Source organism: Neofelis nebulosa, chromosome 16 (assembly GCF_028018385.1).
Source record: "Neofelis nebulosa isolate mNeoNeb1 chromosome 16, mNeoNeb1.pri, whole genome shotgun sequence".
NCBI classification, from domain to species: domain Eukaryota; kingdom Metazoa; phylum Chordata; class Mammalia; order Carnivora; family Felidae; genus Neofelis; species Neofelis nebulosa.
This window is the reverse complement of record NC_080797.1, coordinates 20993412-21020145: the sequence shown is the minus strand read 5'-3', so window position 1 is coordinate 21020145 and position 26734 is coordinate 20993412. Positions and strand designations below refer to the sequence as shown.

The 26734-nt window shown below is 49.5% G+C and overlaps 2 protein-coding genes across 7 annotated transcripts in view; one reads left to right on the top strand and one right to left on the bottom strand.

The window, feature by feature from the left end:
* SLC39A11 (solute carrier family 39 member 11) overlaps positions 1-26734 on the bottom strand; it is a 428283-nt gene that overhangs the window by 381015 nt on the left and 20534 nt on the right. The window lies entirely within an intron of this gene.
* SSTR2 (somatostatin receptor 2) lies at positions 19060-25871 on the top strand. 3 transcript variants are annotated; one of them, XM_058705015.1, is made up of 2 exons: positions 19060-19360; positions 24148-25871. In XM_058705015.1, the coding sequence occupies exon 2, from the start codon at positions 24241-24243 to the stop codon at positions 25348-25350; it is 1110 nt and encodes a 369-aa protein (XP_058560998.1). In that variant the 5' UTR covers positions 19060-19360; positions 24148-24240; the 3' UTR covers positions 25351-25871. The 3 variants fall into 3 exon arrangements, with proteins under 3 accessions (XP_058560998.1, XP_058560996.1, XP_058560997.1); XM_058705013.1 differs by lacking the exon at positions 19060-19360 and adding an exon at positions 19554-19849; XM_058705014.1 differs by lacking the exon at positions 19060-19360 and adding an exon at positions 19554-19849 and having other exon boundaries at positions 23857-25871.

Below are 26734 nucleotides of genomic sequence, written 5' to 3'. Positions count from 1 at the left end.
CTCACGGTTCGTGAGTTCGAGCCCCACATCAGGCTCTCTGCTGTCAGCATGGAGCCCGCTTCAGATCCTCTGTCCCCCTCTCTCTGCCCCTCCCCCACTGGTGCTCTCTCAAAAATAAATAAAACATTAAAAAAAAAAGAAATATATATGAGGGACAAGACATGAGACTGGTTTTTCCCACCACCCTCCCTACCCCACCCCACCCCCAAAATGGCCCGAGACTTCAATGCCTCTTGGGGTGGTGCTATGGACTCAATGTTGGTGTGCCACTCCAATCCACATTGAAGTCCTAACCCCCAACATGATGGTATTAGAAGGTAGGGTCTTTGGGAGGTGGTTAGGTCATGAGGAGAGACCTCAGGAATAGGACCAGTGCCCTTATAAGAGGAGACACAAGAAAGATGGGACTCTCTCTCTCTCTCTCTCTCTCTGTAGACACACAGCAAGAAGGCAGCCATCTTTGAGCCAGGAGAGTCCTCAGCAGACACCGAACCTGCCGGCATCTTGATTTTGGACGTCCAGCCTCCAGAACTGTGAGAAAGCAAGTGTTTGTTGTTTAAGCCACCCCTGGCTGTGGTGCTTTCTTATGGCCCAAACAAAGACAGGTAGCAAGAGATCGAAGAAGGACTGCGTGGAACGGAGGTTTCCATCCTTCCCACAGAGAAGAACCAATGCAGTCATGGCTCACCCACCCAGTGCCCACTGCCTACTGCAGACAAACCATTTGGGGAGACTGGTTTTTTTTTTAAGTTTATTTATTTTTTGAGAGAGAGAGAGAGGAAGAGAGAGAGAATCCCAAGCAGGCTCCACACTCAGCCCAGAGCCCGAGGCGGGCTCGATCTCTCAACCATGAGAACATGACCTGAGTTGATATCAAGTCAGACACAACCGACTGAGCCATGCAGGTGCCCCGAGGGAAGACTTTAAAATACAGATTCCTGGGCCCCTCCCCATCTACTAAATTAGGTTTGGGTCCATGTCCTCAGGTCATTCTTGCACAAACTAATGTTTGAGGACTAGGAGAGAGACCCAGGACACAAGAGGCAGACTATTGTGAGGGATTGAGTAGCAAACTTTGCTCCCCATGCAAAAGAGGGTGTGTGTGTCCGTCATGGGGGCCAGAAAGGCTTCTCTGACAACTGGTGTGGGTGTGGGCACCCCTATGCTTCAGGGACAGACAGGCCTGACTCTGTCACTTACTAATGACTAAATTCGTTGATCTATCTTTTCAGACATTTTTAATCTACAGATTCCCCCTCCATCTTGTTCTTGTATTCCTTGTAGAATATTTGCTGAAACAGATTGCTTGTCCCGTAAGATAAATGATCTTTCTTAGGCACAGTCTGATTGCATTACTCCCTTCTCTCAGACTGTGTCCCACGAACACAGTCTGGAACTTTAGTGAGCATAAGAATCACCAGAGAGTCTTGCTAGAACCCAGGTTCTCCAGCCCCCTCTCCAGAGATTCCAGTTCCAAAAGAATGTGCAAGGGGCCTGGAATCAGCATTCTCAAGAAGCCCCCTGGTAAGTCTGAAACAGGTAACCCACAGACCACATGCATGAGAAACTCTGCCCATCCCCAGGTAACATCCCATTGGATGCCTATATTAGATTCTTAGGGCTGCTGTAACACATACCACAGACTGGTGGCGTAAAGACAAAGAAATGTATTTTCTCACAGCTCTGGAAACTAAAAGTCTGAAATTAAGGTGTTGGCAGGAACATGATCCCCCTGAAGGCTCTAGGGAAGGATCCTTCTTCGCCTCTTCTGGTTTCTGGTGTGGCCCACAACCCTCAGTTTCCCTTGGCTTACAAAATGCATCACCCCAATCTCTGCCTCCATCATCTCGTGGCCTTCTCCTTGTGTGTCTGTGTGTCTGTGTCTCTTCTTGCAAGGGCACCAGTCATGGTGGATTTAGGACCCACCCTCATGGCCTCATCTTCACTCGTCAGAGAACGAATACGCAAACATACAATGACCAGACCGTAGGTGAAAATAGGACTCTGACCCACAATTGGCAGTCAATCCACGGAGCCAACCCATTACAGGATAGTATCTCAGACCCTTTAAACCTCGCCCTTCACCCTGCCTGCTTTTCCCTCTCCCATTCTCTATTTTCCTTCTACAGCAAATGGCACTCTATGCCCTCAAAGGGCACTCACTACCGTCGGAACACTCGGCACACCGCATTGAAATCATCTGCATGTCTCTTGCACCAGATGTGATACACCGCTCAGTGGGAGTGGCAGCTCACTTCCCTTACACCTGGTGGGCCAGGTGCAATGCCTAATATGTACAGGTGCTTAATAAATATCTGTGGCTAAATTGCATGGCCAAGCATGCGCCTCCCCCCTTTAACCACCTGGAAAATTCTTTCTCATCTTTTCAGACCTCACTCCAGGGTAGGCACCAGAGGCACCCGGTGAAGGCTCCCTGACCCCCCTCCCCTGACCCCACGCCGCAGTAGGGATTCACCCAACATTCTGCACACTTCTGTGTTGATATCAGTGTGCTCCCCCCAGACAGCTCCCTAAGGCTAGGTGTGTTTTTCACTTCCACTGAGTAAATCCTCAAAAAAAAATGCATTATGCATGATTCTTGAACAACAACAACAACAACAACAACAACAACAACAACAACAAAACCCTCTCATATTCTTCCTGTTTTTTTCGAGATGCACCTCGCATCTACACCCACACCCATATAACTCTATGCCTGCGGTCACTTCTGCATGTATGAGCTTCTTCAAACACAACACAAGAGAAGTCCCATTTGCTGTCCAGGTCCATCCTTCCTCTCAACTCTTCAGTCTCCCCCTCCCTCTTCCTCTTCCCTCTCTCTCCTAATCTAATCTAATCTAATCTAATCTAATCTAATCACATCTACTCACATTTACCACCTTAAAAAACCCACTTTTCAGCCAGATGCTTTCCTCTGGCCATTGGTGTCTCCTTCCTCTTCCCGACTAAGGGGCCGAAAGAACTGAGTACACCTGCCGTCTCTACCACCTCTGCATCCATGCCTCCTCCCTCCTCAACACGCTGCCATCTGCCTTCTGCCCACACCACCTCCCAAGGCACCAATGACTTCCTGGGTGTTCAAGCCAACATGCATCTTTCAGTTCTCCTCTTCATAACCCCACTTCCTCAGCCCTCCCTGCCTGGGAGACTCATTCTTCTTGCTATCCAAGACAATGATCAGGCTCCTTTCCTGCTTTTCTCTCTCTGGGTCTCTCTTCATCTTTCTCTCTCTTTCTCTCCATTCTCTCCCTCATCTCTTCCCTCCCTGTCTCTCTTAGAGGACTTGTCTCTTAAATATTGGCATTCCCCATTCTCTTCTCTTCTCATCCCTATATTCTCTCTGGATGACCTCATTTACTCCCCCACTTCCAACTATCACCTTAGAGAATAACTCTCAAATAAATGTCCAGCTCAGTTTCTTTCTCCCAAGATATCTAGACTCACAGATCAAACTTCGTACTGGGCACCTCCTTCAGCTGTCCCATAGGCATCTCGAACTCAGTACAACTAAAATGGAACTCACTCTCTTCTGCCTACACTGTGTTCTCCCCCTCTATTCCTCTTCTGGTAACAGGTACCACCATCCATCCAGTTACTGAAGCCAGAAACCTGGGATCCCCATCTCCCCCCGTACCCCCACTCCCTCCTTCCCTAAACCCCATAAGCTTCTAGCCTTCCAGAGTCTTCCCTCTTAATGCTCTCAAATCTGTGTCCCTGGTTTCACATCATTTTCTACAGTTCAAGCCCTCAACAGCTCTGTGCTGAATCCCCTCAACAGACTTTTAACAGATCCCCTCCCTTCCCCAACCAGTGTTACCTACCTTTGATCCACTCTTCCATACCCAGCCCAATTATCTCCATGAAACAAGTAAGTGATCACATCACACTCCTGGTAGAATTCCCAACACCGCCCCCCCCCCACCATTTCCTTCAGCATAAAATGCAAACTTCCTAGCATGATGTGCATAGCATGGGCACCATTGCCTCTGTAAAAATATCATGATGCAAGTGTTTGTATCTTATTCAGACAGGACCTGGCACATAGCACGTGCTCAAAAGATTTGGTTGAGTAAATAGATGGGCAGATGAGGGACCAAAGCGTCAGGGGAAAGAAAACAGGAGAAGGTAGCTAGCTTGAAGGAAGGTTCAAGGAAGAGAATTCAAGAAGTAGGTGGTGGTCAACCATGTCCTTTGGCCCTGAAGACCAGTTGACAACCATCTGCCATGTGGAGGTATCCTAACTAGAACAAAGTTACACATATCTGAGGGAGCCACTCCACTTTGCTAGTCATAGTCCCAACCAACCCCAGCAAAGGATATGTTCAGCAGAAGCTGTCAGTCCAGAGTGAGAAAGGTACCATAAGAGTTCCACTCTAGGCTGGATGTTTCGGTGGCCACCATCCCTACAACTACATATTAATGAAAGCAGAACAGAGCAGGCAGAAAGTTATCCCATGGGTGAGGACCAAGCAGTGAGCTAATCCAGTCAGTAACACTTAGCTAACCACATCAATAACCAAGTCCAAAGCTAACCAAGTCACTAATACACAGCTGGTTAAAAGCAATCAAACAAATGAAAACTAAAAACATTCACATGGATAAACAAACAAAATAAAACCAAACGAATGAAAAAAACTCCAGTGCAGACTACCAGTAAAGACATCTGGTTAAACAGGCAGATTGAACACGTGTAGTTTTCTTCTCTCCCTTCCAAACTCCTCTACAGTGACAGTAAAGAAATTTTCAAAAGCAAAAGTTTATAAAGAAAATGACAGAGGAAATGACAATACATGAGAAAATGTCAGAAACAAAAATCAGAAGTTGGAAAACAGCCAGGGAGGTAACTGACTCTGTAGGATAGAAAAAATGAAACGTGACCTTGAATGGGTAAAGCCAACCAGAAAGAAAGCCAAGTCAAGCTGCAGATCTCCAGAAAGATCCAGGAATCAGAGGCTCCAAGTAGGGTTGGAAAGACGAGGATGCTGAATGACTTCATAAGAAGTGTTTAGACATGACCCACAAAAAAATTTTTGTAGCTATGTACGGTGATGGATGTTAACTCGACTTAAGGTGGTAGTCATTTTGCAGTATCTACAGACAGTGAATCCCTATACCGTATACTTGAAACTAATATAATGTTATGTCCAATATACTTCAAGTAAAAAAAAAAAAGTGATCAGAACCTTAGATCCCTTCCCCACACCGCACAGCTTCCTCTACCCCAGTTTTTTGTTTTTTTTTTCTTTTTAACGAAGTTTACTTTGGGAAGTGGTTGAAACAGCCAGGCTCTAGACTTGGGGACACCAAGTCTACTGAAAGGTGGGGACGTGGTGCAATACTGCCGACAGGGAAACTAATGAACATCTAAATACTTGGTGAAATCCTCAACCGTCTCTTTCTGCATGGCTCTAAGAGCACGGTAGCCAGGCTTATACAACGCTTACGTTCCAGCTTGGGGTGTTCCCAGGAAGCTGGCAGGCTTACGAAAACAATCTACAGATTAGGGGGCTTCCTCCACCAAGTGACCTGGTCTCCTCCACCTGAGAATCTACAATGAATCCACCACTTGAAGCCATGCCTGTGTAGAAAGAGCCTTCAAAAGCCATTTTGGGCTTCTCTCTTAAAGACGTAATCGATAAAGAATCACTGTCTGCAGAAAGCCTTGAAATACAGATAAAAATAAATAAGGAAAGGAATCTGAGGGAAACAAATAAGCAAGAAGTAGAAGGAAACTAAAAAATAAAGAAAATCCTTAGAAAGTTGAGACCAAAATATTGTACCCGCGAACCAAGAACAGAAGACTACTAAAGAGAGCATGTTTAGAGAATAGGACACACTCCTACCAATTAAAAATACAATAGCTGAAATAAATTCAACAGAGGAGTTAGAAGAGAAAAGATCACTCAGAAAGTAAAACAAAAACAACAAAGGCACGAAAAATAGAGAAACGCCAAGAGAATTGAACAGTGTGTCTGAATAACAGAAGTTCCAGAAAGAGAGACCCGTGACAAGAGGAATGGAATAATTTCCAAAAAAACAATGTAACGACATCTTTCTTTCTTTTTAATATTTTATTAATTTTTCAATGTTTATTTTATTTTTGAGACAGAGAGAGACAAAGCATGAGCGGGGGAGGGGCAAAGAAAGAGGGAGACACAGAATCCGAAGCAGGCTCCAGGCTCTGAGCTGTCAGCAGACAGCCCAGCACGGGGCTCGAACCCATGAACCGTGAGATCATGACCTGAGCTGAAGTCGGACCCTTAACCGACTGAGCCACCCAGGCCATCCTTCTTTCAAAAACAAGGAACATGATTTTTCAGATTAAAGAGGCCTACTGAGTTGAGGCCAAATGTAACTAACAGTAAAAACCAAAGTCATTTACACCAAAGCATAACCTCACAAAATGTCCCAATGCCTGCAATGAAGAGAAGTTTAAAGAGTTATGGGGAAAAGAAAGGTGTTGGCCACATCAACATCCACCCGGGGAAGCCACGATACAATAAATGACTGGCTTCAAAATTCTGAGAGAAGGGGACAGAATTCTACACACAGTCAAATCATCAGTGGAAAGTGAGAATAAAGACATTTTTAGAGAAGCACCGTATCAAAAAATTTACCGCTGGCATATCTATTGCTGCAAACCAAGTTACCCAAATTTTAGTGGCTTAAGACTATACACATTTATCATCACCTACCTTCTGTGAGTCGGGGATCTGAGAGAGGCTTCTCTGGGTGGTACTGGCTGGGGGCTTCCCATGAGGGGGCGAGTTTAGGTGTCGAGGAAGCCACAAGGTCATCTGAGGCTTGACTGGGGCTTGGAAGATGCCCTTCTAAGCTCATTCATTTGGTTGCTGGCTGGAGGCTCCAGCTTCTCACCACAAAGGACTGCTCATGACAGGGCAACTGGCTTTCCTCAGAAAGAATGATCAGAGAGAAAGAGAGAGAGGAAGAAAAGAAGGAGAAAGAGCGGGAGGAGGAGGAGGGGAGGGGAAGGAGGAGGGAGAATAAAAGAAGGGAGGGGAGAGTAAGCCAGTCAGCGAGACAGAAGCCATAGTGTCTTGTATCCCCTAACCTCCGAAGTGACACATCATCATTTTTGTCATAGTCTGCTCGTCACATAGACCAATCCCAGCACGGTGTGGGAAGGGACCGGGAGATGGGGACTATTGGGGGTTGTCTTACAAGCCGACTACCACATGCCCTTTCTCAAGAGGCTCCTGGAGGAAGGCTAACAGACACATGAAAAAACGCTCAACATCACTCACGATCAGGGAAATACACATCAAAACCACAATGAGATACCACCTCACACCTGTCAGAATGGCTACAATTAACAACATAAGAAACAACAGGTGTTGGTGAGGATGCGGAGAAAGGGGAACCCTCTTGCCCTGTTGGTGGGAATGCAAACTGGTGCAGCCCCTCTGGAGAACAGTGTGGAGGCTCCTCAAAACGTTAAAAATAGAATTGTCTTCCAATCCAGCAATTGCACTACTAGGTATTTACCCCAAAGATACAAGAATACAGATTCTAAGGGGTACATGCACCCCAATGTTTATTGCAGCATTATCAACAATACCTAAGCTACGGAGAGAGCCCAAATGTCCCCAGACGGATGAATGGAAAAAGAAGATGAGGTATATCACATCAGTTGATGAACATTTGGGCTCTCTCCATAGTTTGTGTACACGCACACACACACACACACACACACACACACACTGGAATATTACTCAGTCATCAGAAAGAATGAAATCTTGCTATTTGCAAAGACATGGATGGAGCTAGAGAGTATTATGCTAAGCAAAATAAATCAGTCAGGGAAAGAAAACACTATGTGATTTCACTCATATGTGGAATTTAGGAAACAAAACAAATGAACATATGGAAGGGGGGAAGAGAGAGAGGGAAACAAACCATAAGAGACTCTTAAAGATAGAGAACAAACAGTGTTGATGGAAGGAGGTGGGTGGAGATGGGCTAGATGGGTGGTGGGCACTTAGCGGGGCACTTGTTGGGATGAACGCTGGGTGTTGTACGTAAGCGATGAATCACTGGATTCTACTCCTGAAACCAATGTTACACTGTATGTTCATCAACTAGAATTTAACTAAAATTTTTGAGAAAAAAAGAGAGAGGAAGAAGAAGAAGAAGAAGAAGAAGAAGAAGAAGAAGAAGAAGAAGAAGAAGAAGAAGAAGAAGAAGGAGAAGAAGAAGAAGGAGAAGAAGAAACTCCTGAAGGAGCTGCTCCAGTGAAACAAAGAAGCTATCCAGGAACAGAGTGAGGGAGAGGGAACAGAAAACTAATGTTGGAAAGCAAGAAAGAAAAGCCTCAGGATGATGTTGAAGAGATGTGAGCTCGGCAGCAGACTTCGAGGACAATGGGCCCAGACTTAGCAGAAGGGACACAGGGATCCAGGAAGGATGCTTCCAAGCCAAAAATGAAACCTGTGGGTTAACTCCATTGAGAGACGACTTCTAATTCTGCCAGAATTTGAAGATGAGTTACATATGGACAGTTACATAGAAAAGTAAGCAAGTTTTTTTTTTTTTTTAAAGAGGTAATCATTAACTCCATGGAAAACACAGTCTCTACAAGAAAGAAGAGACCAGCAGAGAATAGTGTTTGGGTCAGCCTTAAGTAATATTTACATAGTTATAACAATGCAAACACTGACCCCTGATTTGACGAAAAAGGATAACTATACCAAGAGGGAAGAGGGTAGGGAAAAACACCGTGTAAGTGGTGAGGTGGGGCTCTTTCCTCACAGGAAGTCAAAAGAATCTAAAACAGAAAAATCAAGACATAGAAGTGTAAGCGTGTCATTTATAAACATGTAGGTACATAAGTAGGAAAAAAAAAAAAAACCCAGCAAAAAGAATTGAAAGTATTCACCCTCAGGGAGTGTTTCGACTCTCTGACCATGTAGCATATAGAATCTGACAAAAAATTAAATTTAAAATAACATTTTCCTGGCTGAACAAATCCTTCTAGCAGCTTGAACTAAAGATCAGCATATTTTGTCAGCATATATTTTACTCTCTGGACCTCAAATTATAGACAATGATATCATTTTGGAAGAAATTAACCAGGATGAGTAACTCCAGCCCACTAGGCAGCCTCTGGCAGCTCAGGGCTCCGGTGCTGCCCTCCCACCCCACTAAAGAAATGCATCACATTTAAGTCATGCACCACTAATTGCTTTTTGATGGACTGCCAGCTTTGTGGCAAGATGCCAAGAACGGGGGACAAAGACAGTGTTAGCGATGACAACCCTTTTAGCCTGCCTCCTGTGTGGGATACAAGAGACCATGAAAAAATATCTGATTTCCGAAAGGCCCACAGAGGCACATCCAATGCAATGATTGCCCTGCGTGCTTTCTGAGCACTTGCTCAAAAGGATTTAGGGCCTGAGGTGGGGGCTTTTGAGTTCCCTCACCGTGAGAGGACGCAGTCAGAAATTTGATCACAGAGCTCAGAAAACAAATTTTCTCCCCTTTGATCTGCTCTTTTGTTTACTGAACGGATGGATGGACGAGTCAACGAAGGTACGTATCTGTGTAGGAGGTTCACGTGCAGATATAACCTTCTTTAAATTTTTTCATGTTTATTTATTATTCTTGAGAGAGAGAGAGAGACAGAGTGAGCATGAGAGGGACGGAGAAAGAGGGAGACACAGAATCCACAGTAGGCTCCAGGATCTGAGCTGTCAGCACAGAGCCTGACACAGGGCTTGAACTCATGAACCCGAGAGATCATAACCTGAGCCAAAGCTGGACGCTTAACTGACCGAGCCACCCAGGCGCCTCTAGATGTAACCTTCAGAAGCACGATCACGTTGTCGGTGCCTTTTTACATTTTTGGTTTGTTTCTTTTGCCAACCACATCAGAGCCTATTCCTACACGGTCTAACAGTCTCACGGCGCTGAGAGGTGCTCCTCTTGGAAAACTAAACATGCACTCAATACCTCCACTGCCAAGTCTTTTTTGGAACCCTTCTTTGAAAATTCACCTTGGAGCCCAAAGCACAATGTTCAGAATAGACTCATTGGTGGTCAATCATCACTGTTTTAGGGACGATCTGATTTCTGGAACCAGCCATATTTTGATAAGTAGCTCAAAATTTGTATATATTGTGTATGCATAGAAGAGCTGTATGGGAAAAAAAAATTCTTAAGTTCTGTTTAAATGAATTTATTATTGAAAAAACCCTAAAGTGAGCCCTTATTCGGCACCCTATGGTGAAGCCAAGTCCCATCTCCCCTGTCACCTGCTTGGCCTGCCGGTGTTAGGGCCCCACCACGTGCTTACCCCCCCCCCCCCCGACTAGAAGTAAAGGCACCTCCAAAGTCCTGGATCCAGTTACCCAAAAGGGTTCCGTGTTCAGGCAGGCTAGCAACAAAAACCGGGACTTGACACGCTTCGCAACCTCTAATAAAAGGGTCTTGCCAGGGAAGAAGATTGAGTGTCTGAAGTGGCACTGAGAAATTAGTTTTTGGCGGCATGCACAGGGACAATCTGTCGGAGAAGAGATCTGGCTGCAGAAGGAAAGTGCGGTGGGGGAGGGTGGGGGAGGGCAGGGAGGAGGTGGAGGAGGAGGGAGGAGGAGAAAGGGGGGGAGGGGGGAGAAGCAGCCATTGAGGGGACGTGGGGGTGAAGGGGGACACACGGATGCCTTGTGGGGCACGGAAACCCCCGGTCCCCCTCTCCAGTCCAGCCATCTGCTCTGCTCCGGCCGGGGAGGCAGGCAGGCGGGCACCACGAAGCTTGGGGACTGACAGCTGGACCAGCAAACAAAACCAACAGGCCGCCTGCCTCCCCACCCCGCGAGAAGGGAGAAGCCATCAGTCAACTCCCACTTTTGGAAAGCGGCCAAGTCTCATCACCGGGGCTTCACCTGGCTCAATGAAGGAAGCCCCTCCTGGCGCAGCAACTGAAACCCCGCCAATGCCCACGGGTCTTTGTGGAGCCGCCTCCTGCGGAAAAGAAGGAAAATCTGTCTTGCTTGTCTTGCAGAAACTTTTGCGCCGCTCGGTGACAGCCTCACTAAGGGCTTCAGCGCGCAGCCCAAGAACAGGCACTAAGCTCCCAAGACAGCTCTCCAAGATCCTTTTCTGGATCCATGTGTGTAAAAATTCCCCGCGCACGACCCGCAGTGGCCCTCAATGCCTCCTCAGCTCAGCCCAGCTCAACCTAGGCTGCAAGAAGCTGTGGCTTCCTCACTCCCAGTCAGGCCACCCTGATCTCACACAGAGGCCAGGGGGAGAGGAGATTGTGCTTGTCAGCAGTGATCCCAGAGGGGACACCTATCGGGGAAAGGGGAGACCGGGAGAGTCCTCCTCTCCCGGAAGGCTTCAGAATCTGCGCCAAACGAAGGAGTCCCAGGCACTGCAGTCATTTTGATTCTATCGGGGCTACATCCCAGCCCCAGATGGGAGGAGGGTGGCCAGGGGAGGAGGGAAGGAAAAGAAGAGTGGGGAGGTGGGCTTTGGGGTCCCATCCTGCCCGACCTGCTGCCCCCCACCCCCCACGCCGCGCAGAGGCCCAATGGGTGGTGAGTTCTGTGCGCTCACCCCACCCAGAGGCCAGCGGAGGAACTGCAGCCTCTTTGGAAACAGGATTTAAAATCTATTAACTGCCCTTACTGGATTAATTTAGGGCGGGCGGCTCTCGCTTCTTGGGGAATAGAAGCCCTTGGGCAGCAGAAATTCCTGACGTTAGGAGACAGTGCTACTCCTCTGCCATCGCAGACTCTTGGAGTGAAGACCCCTCTGCCAACATCAGGCCAGTGTCTCCACTTGGAGAGCCTCTCCTAGGGGCCTGTGCCTCCCCCAAATTCTTTTAAAATGTAAATATTCATGTCCCGTTAAGGATGAACTGATGATTTTAGCCATTAGAGCAGGGAGAAAAGGACAGGGAGAATGTCTAGGGCCGGGAGGAGGGGTTATCCATGAAGAAAGGACCCAGTGGGATTCCTTACCAAGGTCCCAGGATGCTCACACAGACCCTGGGAAAGAACATGCCAGAAAGAAGAGGGTGATTCAGTGCAGAGATCTTTTTTTCTTTTAGTGTTTATTGATTTTGAGGAAGAGAGAGCAAGAGCGAGCAGGGGAGGGGCAGAGAGAGAGAGAGAGAGAGAGAGAGAGGAAGAATCCTAAGCAGGCTCAGTGCTGTAAGCACAGAACCCCACAAGGGGCTCAATCTCACAAACCGTGAGATCATGACCTGAGCCGGAGTCAAGAGTCAGATGCTTAACCGACTGAGCCACCCAGGCATCCCCAGTGCAGTGATTCTAAAAGCACTTTGGCCGGGATGAAATCTGGCCCTGATCTTCCCTGCTCTTCATAAAAACAAAACCACTGAGACCCATTTGCTGGTTCTGGCCCATTTATGAAATTGCTGCCTGCCTCTCATAGCTGTGAAATACCCATTCCTACAAGAGACAGCATCTGCAGTGGGCACTTGCCAAAGGGAACTGAGGTGTCGCCACCCCCCATCTTACCCTGACATGTCACCATGAGACAGGGGTGTTTGCCACTCAACAGGGCTTTTCCTTATGAGAGGGACAACATGGTCCCATCTGCCGCCAGAGCGGAAGCCTCCAGGCCCCAGCCTGCACCAACCCTGCCCAGTGCTCCCTCTAGCCTCGTCACAGACTTCCTGGGCTCATGGTGCGGGTTGTGAGTCCACGGTAGCCCTAGAATAAAGAGACCGAGTGGTTTGTTGTCTGACCCAGGACAGACTTTTCACCTCCCCCTGCCCCGAGCCAAAGCTCCTCTACCTCTGAAATGAGAAGGTTGTACTATCCGTGATTCTCAGCTCTAGCTGACATTAAAATCATCTAGGGAGTTTTTATTTTTTTAAATTTTTTCCCCAATTTTATTTTTTTTTAAATATGAAATTTATTGTCAAATTTTTCCATACAACACCCAGCGCTCATCCCAACAGGTGCCCTCCTCAACGCCCATCACCCACTTTCCCCTCCCCCCCCACCCCCCATCAACCCTCTGTTCTCAGTTAAGAGTCTCTTATGGTTTGGCTCCCTCCTTCTCTAACTTTTTTTTTCCCCTTCCCCTCCCCCATGGTCTTCTGTTAAGTTTCTCAGGATCCACGTAAGAGTGAAAACATATGGTATCTGTCTTTCTCTGTATGACTTATTTCACTTAGCATAACACTCTCCAGTTCCATCCCCATTGCTACCAAAGGCCATATTTCATTCTTTCTCATTGCCAAGTAGTATTCCATTGTGTATATAAACCACAATTTCTTTATCCATTCGTCAGTTGATGGACATTGAGGCTCTTTCCATAATTTGGCTATTGTTGAAAGTGCTGCTATAAACATTGGGGTACAAGTGCCCATATACATCAGCACTCCTGTATCTAGGGAGCTTTTAAAAATCATCTGGGCCCCATCCCAGCTCCATTAAATCAGGATCGCTAAGCACGGGGCCCAGGCCACCTTTAGTTTTGAAGACGCCCCAGGTGATTCTGGTGCACAGCCTGGCTGTGAGGCCCTGAACTAGATGCCCTCTGAGTGCCGCTGGGCTTCTGTGAGTCTATAAATCCAATCCGAAAGGCAGCTCCCCTTTTCCAGGAAGAGGCCTCCCCAGGGAGCAGGCTAATCAGGCAGCTGGACATGGGGTGGGGAGGAGGGTGGAGGGGAGTGGGGGAGGGGCAGGTCGTGCAGCAGGAGAGCACCAGATACTCCTGGCTCCGTCTGGAAGGGGGAGGATAAATGGGTCCTGGGAGGACCGGATGGCTGTCAGGGCCTCAGAGGACTTGGAAGCAATCCAGAACTCACCAACATGCACGGTGAGGCTGGGGGGGGAGCACCGGAGGGAAAAGAGCTTGAAACAATTCAGGCTATTCATGGGGGAAAGAAAGACCCTCTCCTACCTTAATCAGCCCCTGAGAGTGATTACAGGTGGGAAGGGGCCCCCTCTCCTACATGTGTGGCCCTGCAAAACCATGCCTCAGGCGTTGGTACTTGGAGGGGCAGAGTGGTTCAGCTCTGTTGCTCCGTAGCTGTGTGGCCCTGGGCATGTTACTTAACCTTTCTGTACCTTGGTTGCTTTGTTCACAAATGGGGATGGTAATATGGTGATGTGCTCGCAGGGTTTCAGTTAGTATAAATGAGTAAGTACAAAGCGTACAAAGTACAAAGTACAGTGCCTGGCACACAGTAAACACTTAGCGTTAAAAATTCTTCACAGGGAAAGATCCCAGGGTTAAATAAGTTGAGGAGACACCATGTCTAAGATAAATAGCCTCCTTCTCTGCTCAAAGTAACAATACTTTGCTCTGAGCTGTCAGCACAGAGCCCGACGCGGGGCTTGAACTCACAAACCACGAGATCATGACCTGCGCTGAAGTCAGACGCTCAACTGACTGAGCCCCCCAGGTGCCCCAAAATACCATCAAGAACAATAATGGTATGTATGTCAAAGGTTGAGAGGATTAAGTGAGATAATGGACGTATGAGACCCTCAGCCCTCCATGCACATAATGGGTACTTAATAAATGTTACCTATGAGTGTTATTAATATGCGTGGTGGGTCTTTGAGAGAAGAAGCATTTCACAGACCTGGGCTCTTTTTCTACACAGCATCTCCCAGAACCAGTGCTCCAGGAAGCACACTCTGGAAAAAAAAAAAAAATCACAGAGCAGGGGTGGCCACATGTGTCCCCACCCTGTTGCCAAGGGACAGAAAAAGAGGAGCCTGGCCAGGGCAGGGGCGGCAGGGACTTGGCCATCAGGAGTAATGTACTGATGGAAGGGAAGAGCTGGGCCTCTACTGCTCCGGCTCCCACACACCACGTGGGGCGGGGTGCCTGTGGGAGGGGCAAGCGTCTGTGATGGAGGAGAGCCCATTCGACCCTTGACTTTGCCACTGTCGGTGGAGGGCGAGACCCTGGACAAGGCACGGTGCTTCTTGGAGCTTTGGTATCTTTCCCTGTATAATGATGGGATGCGGGCTATAAACTTGAGAATGTCTAAGGTCCCTCTGGGTCCCGGATTCCATTTATGTGCATTTCTGCCAGAATGGGGGAGGCGAGAGAAAAAGGAATAATGTCTAAGCCTGGGTGTCTTCTAACCATGATCCCTGGGTCTAGACTTATTTGCAGTGGTTTCCAGCAAGGTTCTAAGGCCTGCTCGCGCACTCAGCCATTGTATTCTGTACGGACTGAGGATGTTAATAGAATAAAGGGGTGAAGTGTCAAGCCAAACCTGTCTGTCACGGGGTAGGGGAGAGAGAGAAGCGAAGACTGGTCCTCACGTTAACCCCTTCTGTATCCGAAGAGACCATTAAACCCACTCTGCCAAGTGGCCAGATCTTTAAAAGAAATTGTTTAAATATTCTATATCTTCCAAACTGAAGGTCAGGACTCCGATGTGGGAAAGGATTTTTTGTGCCACCAGGTACAAGATGCAACCTCAGAGACAGAATGTGGAAGCTGACATCCCAATTTTGGCCAAGTGCAGTTGGTTTAGGGATGACAAGGGACAAAAGAGCTGAAAATAGTGTCCCCCCAGGTAGTCCAGAAAATACCCTCATCATGCCGGGACCTTCTCTTCCTCCGTCCATCTGTATGTTCTCCACAACAGGAGCGTTGCTCTTTCCACATTAATAGAAGTGGCAAACTTTGTCCTTGGCGTTCCCACAGAGTCAATAAAAACCACACTGGGGGCGCCTGGGTGGCGCAGTCGGTTAAGCGTCCGACTTCAGCCAGGTCACGATCTCGCGGTCCGTGAGTTCGAGCCCCGCGTCAGGCTCTGGGCTGATGGCTCAGAGCCTGGAGCCTGTTTCCGATTCTGTGTCTCCCTCTCTCTCTGGCCCTCCCCCGTTCATGCTATGTCTCTCTCTGTCCCAAAAATAAAAATAAAAAACGTTGAAAAAAAAATTAAAAAAAAAAAAAAAAAACCACACTGGATGCCTGGATTGGCCTGAACCACTCCCGACCAGGTCCAACCCTCATCTGGGGGATCTCTAACTTGCCCTTCAGGCTCAACTGCGAGACTTAACATCCACTAACTGATTGCAGAAGAACAATTCCCCCCCCCCCCCATTTAGCTTATTAAACCGCTAAGAGATGTAATAACCTACTTGGGATTTGCATCCACAGCCGTGTTCCTAAGGCTGTGAACTCCTCGCCAAAGCAGCGAACGGAGTAGCGCCCCTCCCACCCCATGTTACAGGCTGAGTTCCCACCCCTGGCCCTTTTTCCTGCTTCTGTTCTTAATTTCCTGTTGTCTATTGTCTCTCCGATTAAGTGCTGAAAGGGGGAAGGGGATTATTTAATTGCTTTAAAGATATCAAACAAGCCAGTGCTCGGGTTATCTCCTCCCCACCCGCTCTCTTTCTCCGGCTCACGGTTGTGTTACTTGGTTACTAACTGAGCCGCAGAGAAGTCGAGGCAGCCCCAGGTGTGACAGTGCAGACTTCACTGGGCAGGTGGAGAGGACAGTCAAAAGAATAGCCATTAGGAGTCAACGAGGGAGCCTCAGGAAGGCTGCTGAGTACAGGTGGCAGCAAAGTCAATGCCTTTTGAGGCATTCAAAGGGGGACGAGGGGGAGGCGTACATTATCCAGACAAAATCAACAATTGCTCTAGAGTACACATTTTCTGCTGTCAAGGTCAATGCTATTCAACCCCATTCACTCTGCCCTGCACAAGAGACAGGTGCACCTGAGGTGGACTGGACCAGCATTTTTTTCCAACCTGACATTAGGCAAGGAGAGATTTCACAAGCTAAGGACAGGAAGGGGGATTTCACTGCACTCCATCTCTGAGATAAAGAACATTGTTGGAGGGGTGCCTGGGCGGCTCAGTCGGTTAAGTGTCAGACTTCAGCTCAGGTCATGATCTCACGGTTCGTGAGTTCGAGCCCCACATCTGTGCTGTCAGCACAGAGCCTGCTTCGGATCCTCTGTCCCCCTTTCTCACTGCCCCTCCCCCGCTCATATTTTTTTTTCTCTCTCTCTCTCTCAAAAAAAAAATCAACCTAAATAAAAAGGAACATTGTTGGGAAGAGGTGGGTCACCCATTATCCTCCTTCCCTGTCCTTGAAATGTATGTTTCACCCATTTTTCCCATACTAGGGTTCACTTCAAGGGTGCAGCCTTGAGAGAATAAGGTATTACTGAGACCATCAGGTCTAGAAGGCCTCTATAGACATTTTTAAGATTCTGGCAGCACCCAAGGCAAGCCTCCTAAGTCAATTCTCTTGCTTCTTAAAACTGCCACCTACCAATCCGGACTGGCCTGCCTATTTCCTCAGTCTCTCTCTGCCCTCTGTGTAAAGCCCACTCTCAGATTTCACTAGAGGGTTCCCGGGGTTGCAAACCAACGGGCACACAGAAGGGTACCAGCTCACCACCCAAGCTGCCTTGAAGGAAGATGATCCTGATCTTCCGGGAGCAATTTGCTCTTGCTGGTACGGTACTCGTACTAAAACAGGAAGAAAAACAAACCAAGCATCATCCAATCAGGGCCACTGTGGTCGGGGCGGGGGCAGGTGCATAGAGGCATTGAAAGCCAGGGGTTCTTTCTCGTGCAGGTTACAAAACTGTGGTTATGTTTTTAAAGTGTATTTATTTATTTTGAGAGAGAGAGAGAGAGAGAGAGTGAGAGAGAGAAACAGAGAGAGAAAGGGGAGGAGCAGAGGGAGAGGAAGAAAGAGAAAATTCCAAGCAGGGACTCCAACGCGGGGCTCGAACCCTCGAACTGTGAGATCATGACCTGACCCGAAACCAAGAGCCAGACGCTTAGCCGACTGAGCCACCCAGGCGCCCCAAAACTTGTGGTTACTTTGTTTTTTAAAACGACACATGTTCAAGACCTTCAAGAAGACAGCATGATCGCAAGGAGAGCAGAATGGGCGCTGTGTGGGTCTTCCTTTTCCTACAAACCAGTCGGGTCACTGGTTTTAAACTGGAGATGGCAACAGGGGTTGTTGCACCAGCTGTGTGCCCTGGGCATGCAGAGCATGCGGAGTTCTGAGCTCAATCCCACTCCGCCCTCCTGGTACCCTCAAGACCCCCATCTCTCCCAGCCAACAGTGAGCAGGGACACCCCTCTTCTAGCGAGCCACCTGCCCCAGCCCCTCTACCCTGCACACAGGAGTCGAGAGAGAAGCTGGTTCCTGGATGGTTTGGAACATGAGGCAACCACTCACTCCACTTCCATCTCACTCCTGGACCCTAGCAAGAGGGATTCAAGCCCCATCATAACCAACAGCTCCGAAAGAGACGAAACCCAAGGAAACCCTGATCCCTCACCCCCTGCAGCAGCTACCCCAGGACACAGTGTGGCCCAGACAGACACTTGCCGCTGACTGCTACCCAACCGGGCACTTTCTTTCCCAGGTGACTCACCTATCTCCAGGGCTCCCGCTACCCGCTCCGCACGCAGCCTCTGGACTTGTCAGCCCATAGACAAAACTGGAATTAGTGTTTGCTTTCTGTTCCCCGTCTTCTAAAACTGTACCCAGGGTGGTGAGTTTGCCACTGCGCTTGGAGGAGGGTGAATAAGGAGAGGCTGCGGGGTCGATTATGACTTATTAATCTATTGGAACAGAAGCTGAGTCATCACAGTCAAAAATGAAAACGATGTAAAAAAAAAAGGGGGGGGGTGGGGGCGCCTGGGTGGCTCAGTGGGTTAAGCATCGGACTTCGGCTCAGGTCATGATCTCACAGTTTGTGAGTTCGAGCCCTGCGTCGGACTCTGTGCTGACAGCTCGGAGCCCGGAGCCTGCTTCGGATTCTGTGCCTCCCTCTCTCTGCCCCTCCCCTGCTCGTGCTCTGTCTCTCTGCCTCTCAAAAATAAATAAACAGTAAAAAAAAAAAAAAAAAAGAAAAGAAAACAAAACAAAACGCTTTCCCCGGGGGGATTCAGCTCCCATTTCCTGCGTGTCCCCTCTTGCTCACGCACAGCTCGCAGGAGGGGAGCGGAGCTGGGTCCCGCCAACAGGTGCCGTCGGACAGGGTTACAGGCGGGCGACTGGCTGTATGCCTGTGCACCTCCGAGTACGGAAAGCTGGGAGAGGGCACGAGTCCTCTGCTGAGCCTCGAGCTGAATTCTGGAACCCATGTGCCGGCTCACACGCTGGGCCGGAGGGGTGCTGGCCACTGCATGAAGTGCTTTCCCCCACACCCATTTCCTCCCTGCTGTCCCCGCGGCCCTGCGCCCCGGGACGACCGGCTCTGCAAACTTGTCTGACGGGAGATGGCGGAGGTCCCGGCGCGGAGGTCCCGGCGCGGGTCCGGGTCCCCCGGGCCGCCACTCCAGCCGCACGGAATATGCTGGCCGAAACACACCCGATCCTGTGCAAGCGGTAAGAGGGAACGCAGCGCGTGTCCCCGCCACGAGCGTCCGGGAGGCCGGGATCGCTCGGCCCTTCACGCCCCCGCCCCGGTGAGCTCGGCCCCGCAGCCCCCGGCGGGTTCTCCACGCGGCTCAGCCCCGTCCTCCTACGGACCAGCGGGCGGAGCGAAGCTGCCGTGACGTAACCGGGCGGGGGGGAGGCGCGTGGGGAAATGTGCCGAGGGGCCCGGGCTCCGCGGGACCAGTCCCGGCGACGCAGCCACCCGCGCGCACGCGCTCGCTCGGCCACCCGCGCCCGAGCCTCAGTCCGCGCTCGGCGCCGGGGGTCTGCGGGCCCTTTGGGCTCCGGGCGGCGCGAGGGGCGAGCGGGAGCCGGCAGCGCGGGCCGCCGAGCGCCAGGCGCCGGCCAAGCTGCTGCGCGCCTGGGCGCCCGGCGGGGTTGGGGACGGTCGCTGGGTGCCGACGAGCCGAGCTAGCCGATTGCAGCGGAAAAGCAAAGGTGAGGCGTGTGTGCGTGTGCGAGAGAGAGAGAGAGAGAGAGAGAGAGAGAAAGAGACGCACTTGGGCACCTGGGTGCATCTGCGATGCATGGTGGTGCGCGCCTCGGTGTGCCCGAGAGTAGGTCCCGGAGCGTGGTTCTCCGCCCCTGTGCCTTTTGGGCGGCGATTTTGGTGGCAAGGAACGACGGCGGGTGCCCTGGAGTGAGTGAGGGCTGTGGATCGTGTGTGCGGGATCGGACGCGTCCGCACCACCGCAGGCCGGTGTGCGTGGCATGCGCCCTTGTCCAGTCCTCGTCCCCCAGCCGGCTCGTCCAGGTGGTAGCTGCGACGGGGGACAACTTCTCTCCCAGCCGCCTGCAAAAGAGCCCCCACGCGAGGAGAGCGAAGCCGGCTGGGACGGAGGTGGAGGGTGTCACTGCTGGGGGCTCCTGCGGGGCGTGCATTCGAGATCCAAGCCTGTAAGGGGCAGGCGGTGGAGCAGAGAAAAAGGGTGGCTTCTCCTCTGTTTTTCCTTTCCCCGCCTGGGAGACAGATCCCGAGAGGTCTAGGGACTCCTTCCCCAGCACCGGGGAGGAGAGGACAGTTCGCCTATGTTTGGAAAGACCCAACCCCTGAGTGGCCCGCGCCCGGGAGCCGCCGGCCAAGCCCCCAAGCGGCTGTTAACAGCTCCCGGCCACCCTGATGCCTCGGCCACCACCTCTGCGTTTAGCGACGGGGAGTGCTGGCACGACAGTCTTTAATCTCCCCCATCAGCCTCCTGGAAATAGCAGAGGATTCTTTAAGAAACCCTTGGACCTGAGGGCCGTGGAATTGAGTGATGAGGATTTTCTGTGCCAGCCTGGGGAACCAAATGGACTGTCCCCAGTCTCACCTCTCCCCCATGCCCTTTGGCCAGGCTGCCTGGGCTTTCCTCAGGCGCTGTATTGCCGCGGTGGCTAGCACCTGACTATTGTGTCTTCCACCAGCAGGGCTGAGCTATGGCTGGCTGGAGACCTACTTGGGTTTGTTTAGCTGGCCACTGGGGAAGTGGTGGTGAGGAATGAATGGGGGGCTTGGGGTGGAATGTTGGGAAGAAGGGAAAAGCTGGAGCCCAGCAGGATTTAGGCCCGCTCCTGATGCCCAGTCCCAATGCCCACACTCGATTCACAGGCTCCCGGAAGGGCAAGGGATACCCCAGACCATTCTCACCCTCCTCTCCAACATAGCCCAGACTCAGTCTCAGAGGAGACCAAAAACTAGCCGTTGCCAGTGACTAACTCTTAGGCTGGAAAAATAAAGCAAGCAGAATTCTAGCCAAGCTTCCTCGTGCGTCTAACTTAACCCCAATCCAACAGGCATTGATTGCCTGGCATGGGACTCCACTTACCCCGGGACCCAGATGAAGCAGAAGGTCACTCGGAGACCTTAGGCAGCTGACTTCATTGTTGACCAAATAGTAAGAGTCACTGTGACTTAAACTCATTTCTTCCTTGGAGAGGGCTCCCACTCTGGACTGGCTCGCCAGCTTACCACCTCTGTCACCCTCACCAAGCCCTGAACGCTATGTGCTGCTGCTGCTTCACAGCCTATTTCAGAAAAACAATCACCTTAGGCAATTCCATCCCACTGAGGGAGACCCCAGCCAAAAAGGCAGAGTTAGGGCTGGAGATCAGCATGTGACCCTCCCTCACTGTCCTCCACCGTCATCATCTGTATCTCCAAAGCTCTAGACAGCGCTCTGTCCCCCAGAGGTGTTCAGGCTCACCCAGACACTGAAGTGTGACCTTGCATGTTACGTAGACGGGACCTTGGAAATGCTAGTGATGAATACACACCCCAGTGCAGGCGGCTTCAACAGGATTCTGGGTCTGTAGAATTAAAGGACCAATAAGACGGTTAGAATAATAGTGGAAACAACCCAAATTAATCCAGGGATACCCAAAATGGTTTCTTTATAATTTCGGTTTCTAAGAGCTGCCAGTTTATGCTTTTTACCCAACGAAGACATTAAATCCTGGGTCCCCAAAGTACTTTGCAGAAAGGTCAGCCACAGAGCCCAGACCCCACTTTACAGATAGTTGCCCGGTAGGGAAATTAGCATAGAGAGGGTAAACAATTGTGCCTGGCAGTGCAGAATGAATCAGAGGCAAAGGTGGGCAAGGATTCTCTAGAACTTGTTGGTGGCTAAGTCCCCTATAGCTCACTAGCAGTCTCTCCAAGCATAAAGGAGCGATCTCCAATCTTCACTCAGGCACCAGGGAAAGTGCCTTGCTCGGGAGAGATGTGTCCACCAAGTGAATTATTCCCACTGTGTGCTGAGCACACTGGCCTTTTACCATCTTCTCTCTTCCTGGAATGACCTCCTTCCTGCCCTTCCTGCTTTATTCTTCATATATTCAAGACCCAGCCTACACATTCCTCTTATGAAGCCTCCTCTGAATCCTTCAGGAGAGGAAGGCATTCTTAAGCCCTTTGTTCATTTCTCCATGCAATTCACACCCAATAGGAGTTGGCTTCCTTGCCTGCCCCCCCTCCTAAATTACCACCTCCCAGAGGGCACCAGACATGCCCTGTTCATTCCTATATCCCTGGTGTGCAGAACAAAGAATCTGCCCACCCACCCACCCCCCCCAGCACTGGTTTTTTTTTTTTTCATGACAGTAGATAAATCACCTAATTATCTGATGGGCTATTGTTTTATGACTTGGGCCAAGCCAGTGGAGTTACAATTATTCTCTGAGAGCTAACGTAAAACAGGAGTCAGCTGTTTTAAACCAAAGCCCAATTATCAGCCACTAGTTTTCCAGTCCACCGAGCAGCAGATATGATGCTGTGAAAAACGCAGAAGAGTCGAGCGTCTTGTGTTTAAATCCCAGCTCCACCAGTTACATACAAGGGAATGGGAGCAAATTACTTCAACTCCCTAAGCCTCGGTTTCTCATCTGTAAAACGGGGACAGTTATCCCACTTCATAGGATGGTGAAGATCAAGGGGATAGAGTCGTGAATGAACCAGGTAGTGTTGGGAATGCACTTCTGTGAATGAGCCTGCCTCCCTCACACCTGGCTCCTGTTTTCCTCCTTAACCAGGGGATCCCAGGCAAATCCGCTGGAGTGTTAGAAGATGAGCATTCCAGGGCAGTAAACCGCGCCCCCCCCCACCCCGCCCCCAGGGAGTAACCCTCCCCCCCAGGGACTCTGTGAAGCATGCGAAGGTCAAGCACTGGGTATTGGAGAAACGAAAACAGAAGAAACAAACTAAACTAAAACATGCATTTTAAATATAAAAGCAAGCCAGATTTTTATTTTTGATATTTAAGACTAGAAATTTATTCATTATGTGAGTAGATTTTAATAAATTAGAGCTAACTCAGATGGCAGAGGAAAAAAGGGGGAAAGAAGATTTTTTTTTTTTTAGTTCTGATTATGAGCTCAGCACAATGCCAGGCATTTCCATATACATTTCATCCCTTAACCTCCATGATGCCCCCATTTTTAAAAATATTTATTTTGAGAGAGGCAGGGGAGGGGCAGAGAGAGAGGGGGGGGGAGAGAGAGAGAGAGAGAGAGAGAGAGAGAGAGAGAGAGAGAGAGAATCCCAAGCAGGTCCAATGCTGTCAGCACAGAGCCCCATGCGGGGCTCAATCCCATAAACCGTGAGATGATGACCTGAGCCGAAATCAAGAGTTGGACGCTTAACTGAGCCACCCAGGTGCCCCGTGACGCCCCCATTTTCACAAATGAGAGAGAGTGAGAGTGGTCGTGTGGCACGAGGTCACACAGGCTTCATGGTGGAACCCTTCTGCTTTACCTCTAAACTCTGGGATTTTTCCACTTGGGATTTTCAGAATGGAAAGACTCCAAAGCAGTCGGCAAGTCCGTGGAGATGTCCTCACAGGGAAAAGGCCAAGAATGCCCGTGTCAGACCCCTCAGAGTCAGTGGCGGGACTTCATGCTCTGCCTTTTTACAGTCTGGACCAGTCAACTTCTTAGGAATCAAAGTCCTTTTTTTTTTTTTTTTTTTGCAGCCTCAGCCATGTCCCACACATGCGTCACCAAAGATGACAAGGTCAACCATGATGACCTGACCCAAACAAACCCTTCCCCCCATCTCCCTACTCCCCCCCCACCCCCGGTGGAAAAACAACTCAAAGAGTCTGCACACTGATAAGAATGGGTCAGTAGCTCTAATGCTGATGCAGAAAGAGAACACGCTTTTCGACTGCAGGGCATGTCTGAGAGGGTAAACCGGAGACCCGGAAAGCTGGCGCGAGTGTAAGCCTCTGACTGGTGGACCCGTCTTCCTTTTTCCCTTGCAGATGTCACAGTGGATCCTTTGCCTCCAGGACACCTTAAGGTGAGAGTAAGATCTCTGGCTGGCTGGAACCGGCCTAGAGGAGTGTAAGGCAGCCATGGACATGGAGTACGAGCTACTCAACGAGAGCCGCCCGTGGCTTTCCCCTCCCTTTGACCTCAATGGCTCTGTGGTGGCGGCCAACGGCTCCAACCAGACAGAGCCATACTATGATCTGACCAGCAACGCAGTCCTCACGTTCATATATTTTGTAGTCTGCATCATCGGATTGTGTGGCAATACGCTTGTCATTTACGTCATCCTCCGCTATGCCAAGATGAAGACCATCACCAACATTTACATCCTCAACCTGGCCATCGCGGACGAGCTCTTCATGCTGGGTCTGCCCTTCCTGGCCATGCAGGTGGCTCTGGTCCATTGGCCCTTTGGCAAGGCCATCTGCCGGGTGGTCATGACTGTGGATGGCATCAATCAGTTCACCAGCATTTTCTGCTTGACAGTCATGAGCATCGATCGATACCTGGCTGTGGTCCACCCCATCAAGTCGGCCAAGTGGAGGAGACCCCGAACGGCCAAGATGGTCAATGTGGCTGTGTGGGGAGTGTCTCTGCTGGTCATCTTGCCCATCATGATCTATGCTGGGCTTCGGAGCAACCAGTGGGGGAGAAGCAGCTGTACCATCAACTGGCCAGGTGAATCTGGGGCATGGTACACAGGGTTCATTATCTACACCTTCATCTTGGGGTTCCTGGTGCCCCTCACCATCATTTGTCTTTGCTACCTGTTCATTATCATCAAGGTGAAGTCCTCTGGGATCCGCGTGGGTTCCTCCAAGAGGAAAAAGTCTGAGAAGAAGGTCACCCGGATGGTGTCCATAGTGGTGGCCGTCTTCATTTTCTGCTGGCTCCCCTTCTACATATTCAATGTCTCCTCCGTGTCTGTGGCCATCAATCCCACCCCAGCGCTTAAAGGCATGTTTGACTTTGTGGTGGTCCTCACCTATGCTAACAGCTGTGCCAACCCTATCCTGTATGCCTTCTTGTCTGACAACTTCAAGAAGAGCTTCCAGAATGTCCTCTGCTTGGTCAAGGTGAGCGGCACAGATGACGGGGAACGGAGTGACAGTAAGCAGGACAAATCCCGGCTGAATGAGACCACAGAGACCCAGAGAACCCTCCTCAATGGGGATCTCCAGACCAGTATCTGAACTGCCTGAAAAATAAAAAATAGAATAAAACGCCAAGCTCTGCCAAGTGGCAATATGCTCCCTGCCCCCATGCCTTCCCTTCCTCTTGCCCATCACACCTGGCTTCTAGAATAGGGAATTGCTCAGCATGAGTCCAATCAGAGAACAGTGTTTGAGTCTGCTTGTCTGAGTGAATGATAATGTATTAAATTGATTACCTCCCCCTTAAAGCAGACAATTCCAAGTCAGGAGAAGAAGAGATCACGCCTGGGTATGATCTGTAGAAATGGTGACACTCAACAAAGATAGGAAAGTACGTCTGCATGTTCAAAACCTAATATGTAATCTTGTGGTCTTAACGTTTATACTTATCTATTCTATTCCTCTCTAGTCCCTGTACAGTCATTCCTACGTTCCCTGTGTTCAAGTACATGAGTAGCGAGTTGAAGTGTGCATAGTATAGGTGGACATTTGTTACAATATGGAACCCACAGAAGTGGACTTACCATGAAGCCAATAAAGTTTAAGCTTCAGGGATCTCACATGCTTGGGCAGTATTTTCACATGACCACATGTTTTCGTAAAAAATTGTAAAGGAAGATATTTTTGTATTCTTTTTCTTAAAGACATCTCCTTAAAGCTTCCAGCCTCTCCAACCCACCTCTGCCCCCTGGGTATTTGCTTTTATTTAATTTCCAGCAAGTTGGATCAGAGTGAGAAAGGCAAAGGAGTTATTTGAGGACCCAGACTATAAATTCATGTGTTTTCTCTCCTTAGATATAATCAAAGAATCATTCATTTACCCAAAAGGACTTAAATGCTTTGGGGGGGGGGGGCGTCGATTATTGTATTTATCAAGACAAAGCCTGCTTTGTTGTAAGATTGCATTTGTTCCTTCTTAATTTGCTTTGGTCTTTCTTAGGGAGCCATGGAAGGGGAGGGTGGAGGAAATCACCAACATGACAGGCAGATAGTTGACTGGAATTCTTGTGGGGAAACCATTTTATCCTCCCCCACCATGACAATAAATGAATAAGAATAAAACAAGATTACACCTTGATGAGAAACCATGAAATTCTTCTTTTAAAAAAAAGGCAGACAGGGCTTCCTAATGAAAGAAAATGGAAATGTAATCTAACAACTCCTTGATTTTTTTTTTTTAAGGAGTTGATACAAAGCTAGACACTAAGAAAACCACAGTACACACTAAAGACCCAAGGATGCTATTCCTGAAACATAGGCACGGGAGCCAGCCAACCAAAATGTAGCAGGTAGGGGGTGCCTGGGTAGGAGTGGTGGCGGGAGTCCCATCCCTCACAGGTATGCCTGTGCCACCTTCCCCGCCCACCATACACAAATTGAACATCGACCTTCAACGCCACAGACTCTGAGCTGTCCTCAAGCG

Coding starts and splice junctions, on each gene's coding strand:
- SSTR2 (XM_058705015.1), top strand. CDS start 24,241: ATGGACATGGAGTACGAGCTACTCAACGAGAGCCGCCCGTGGCTTTCC.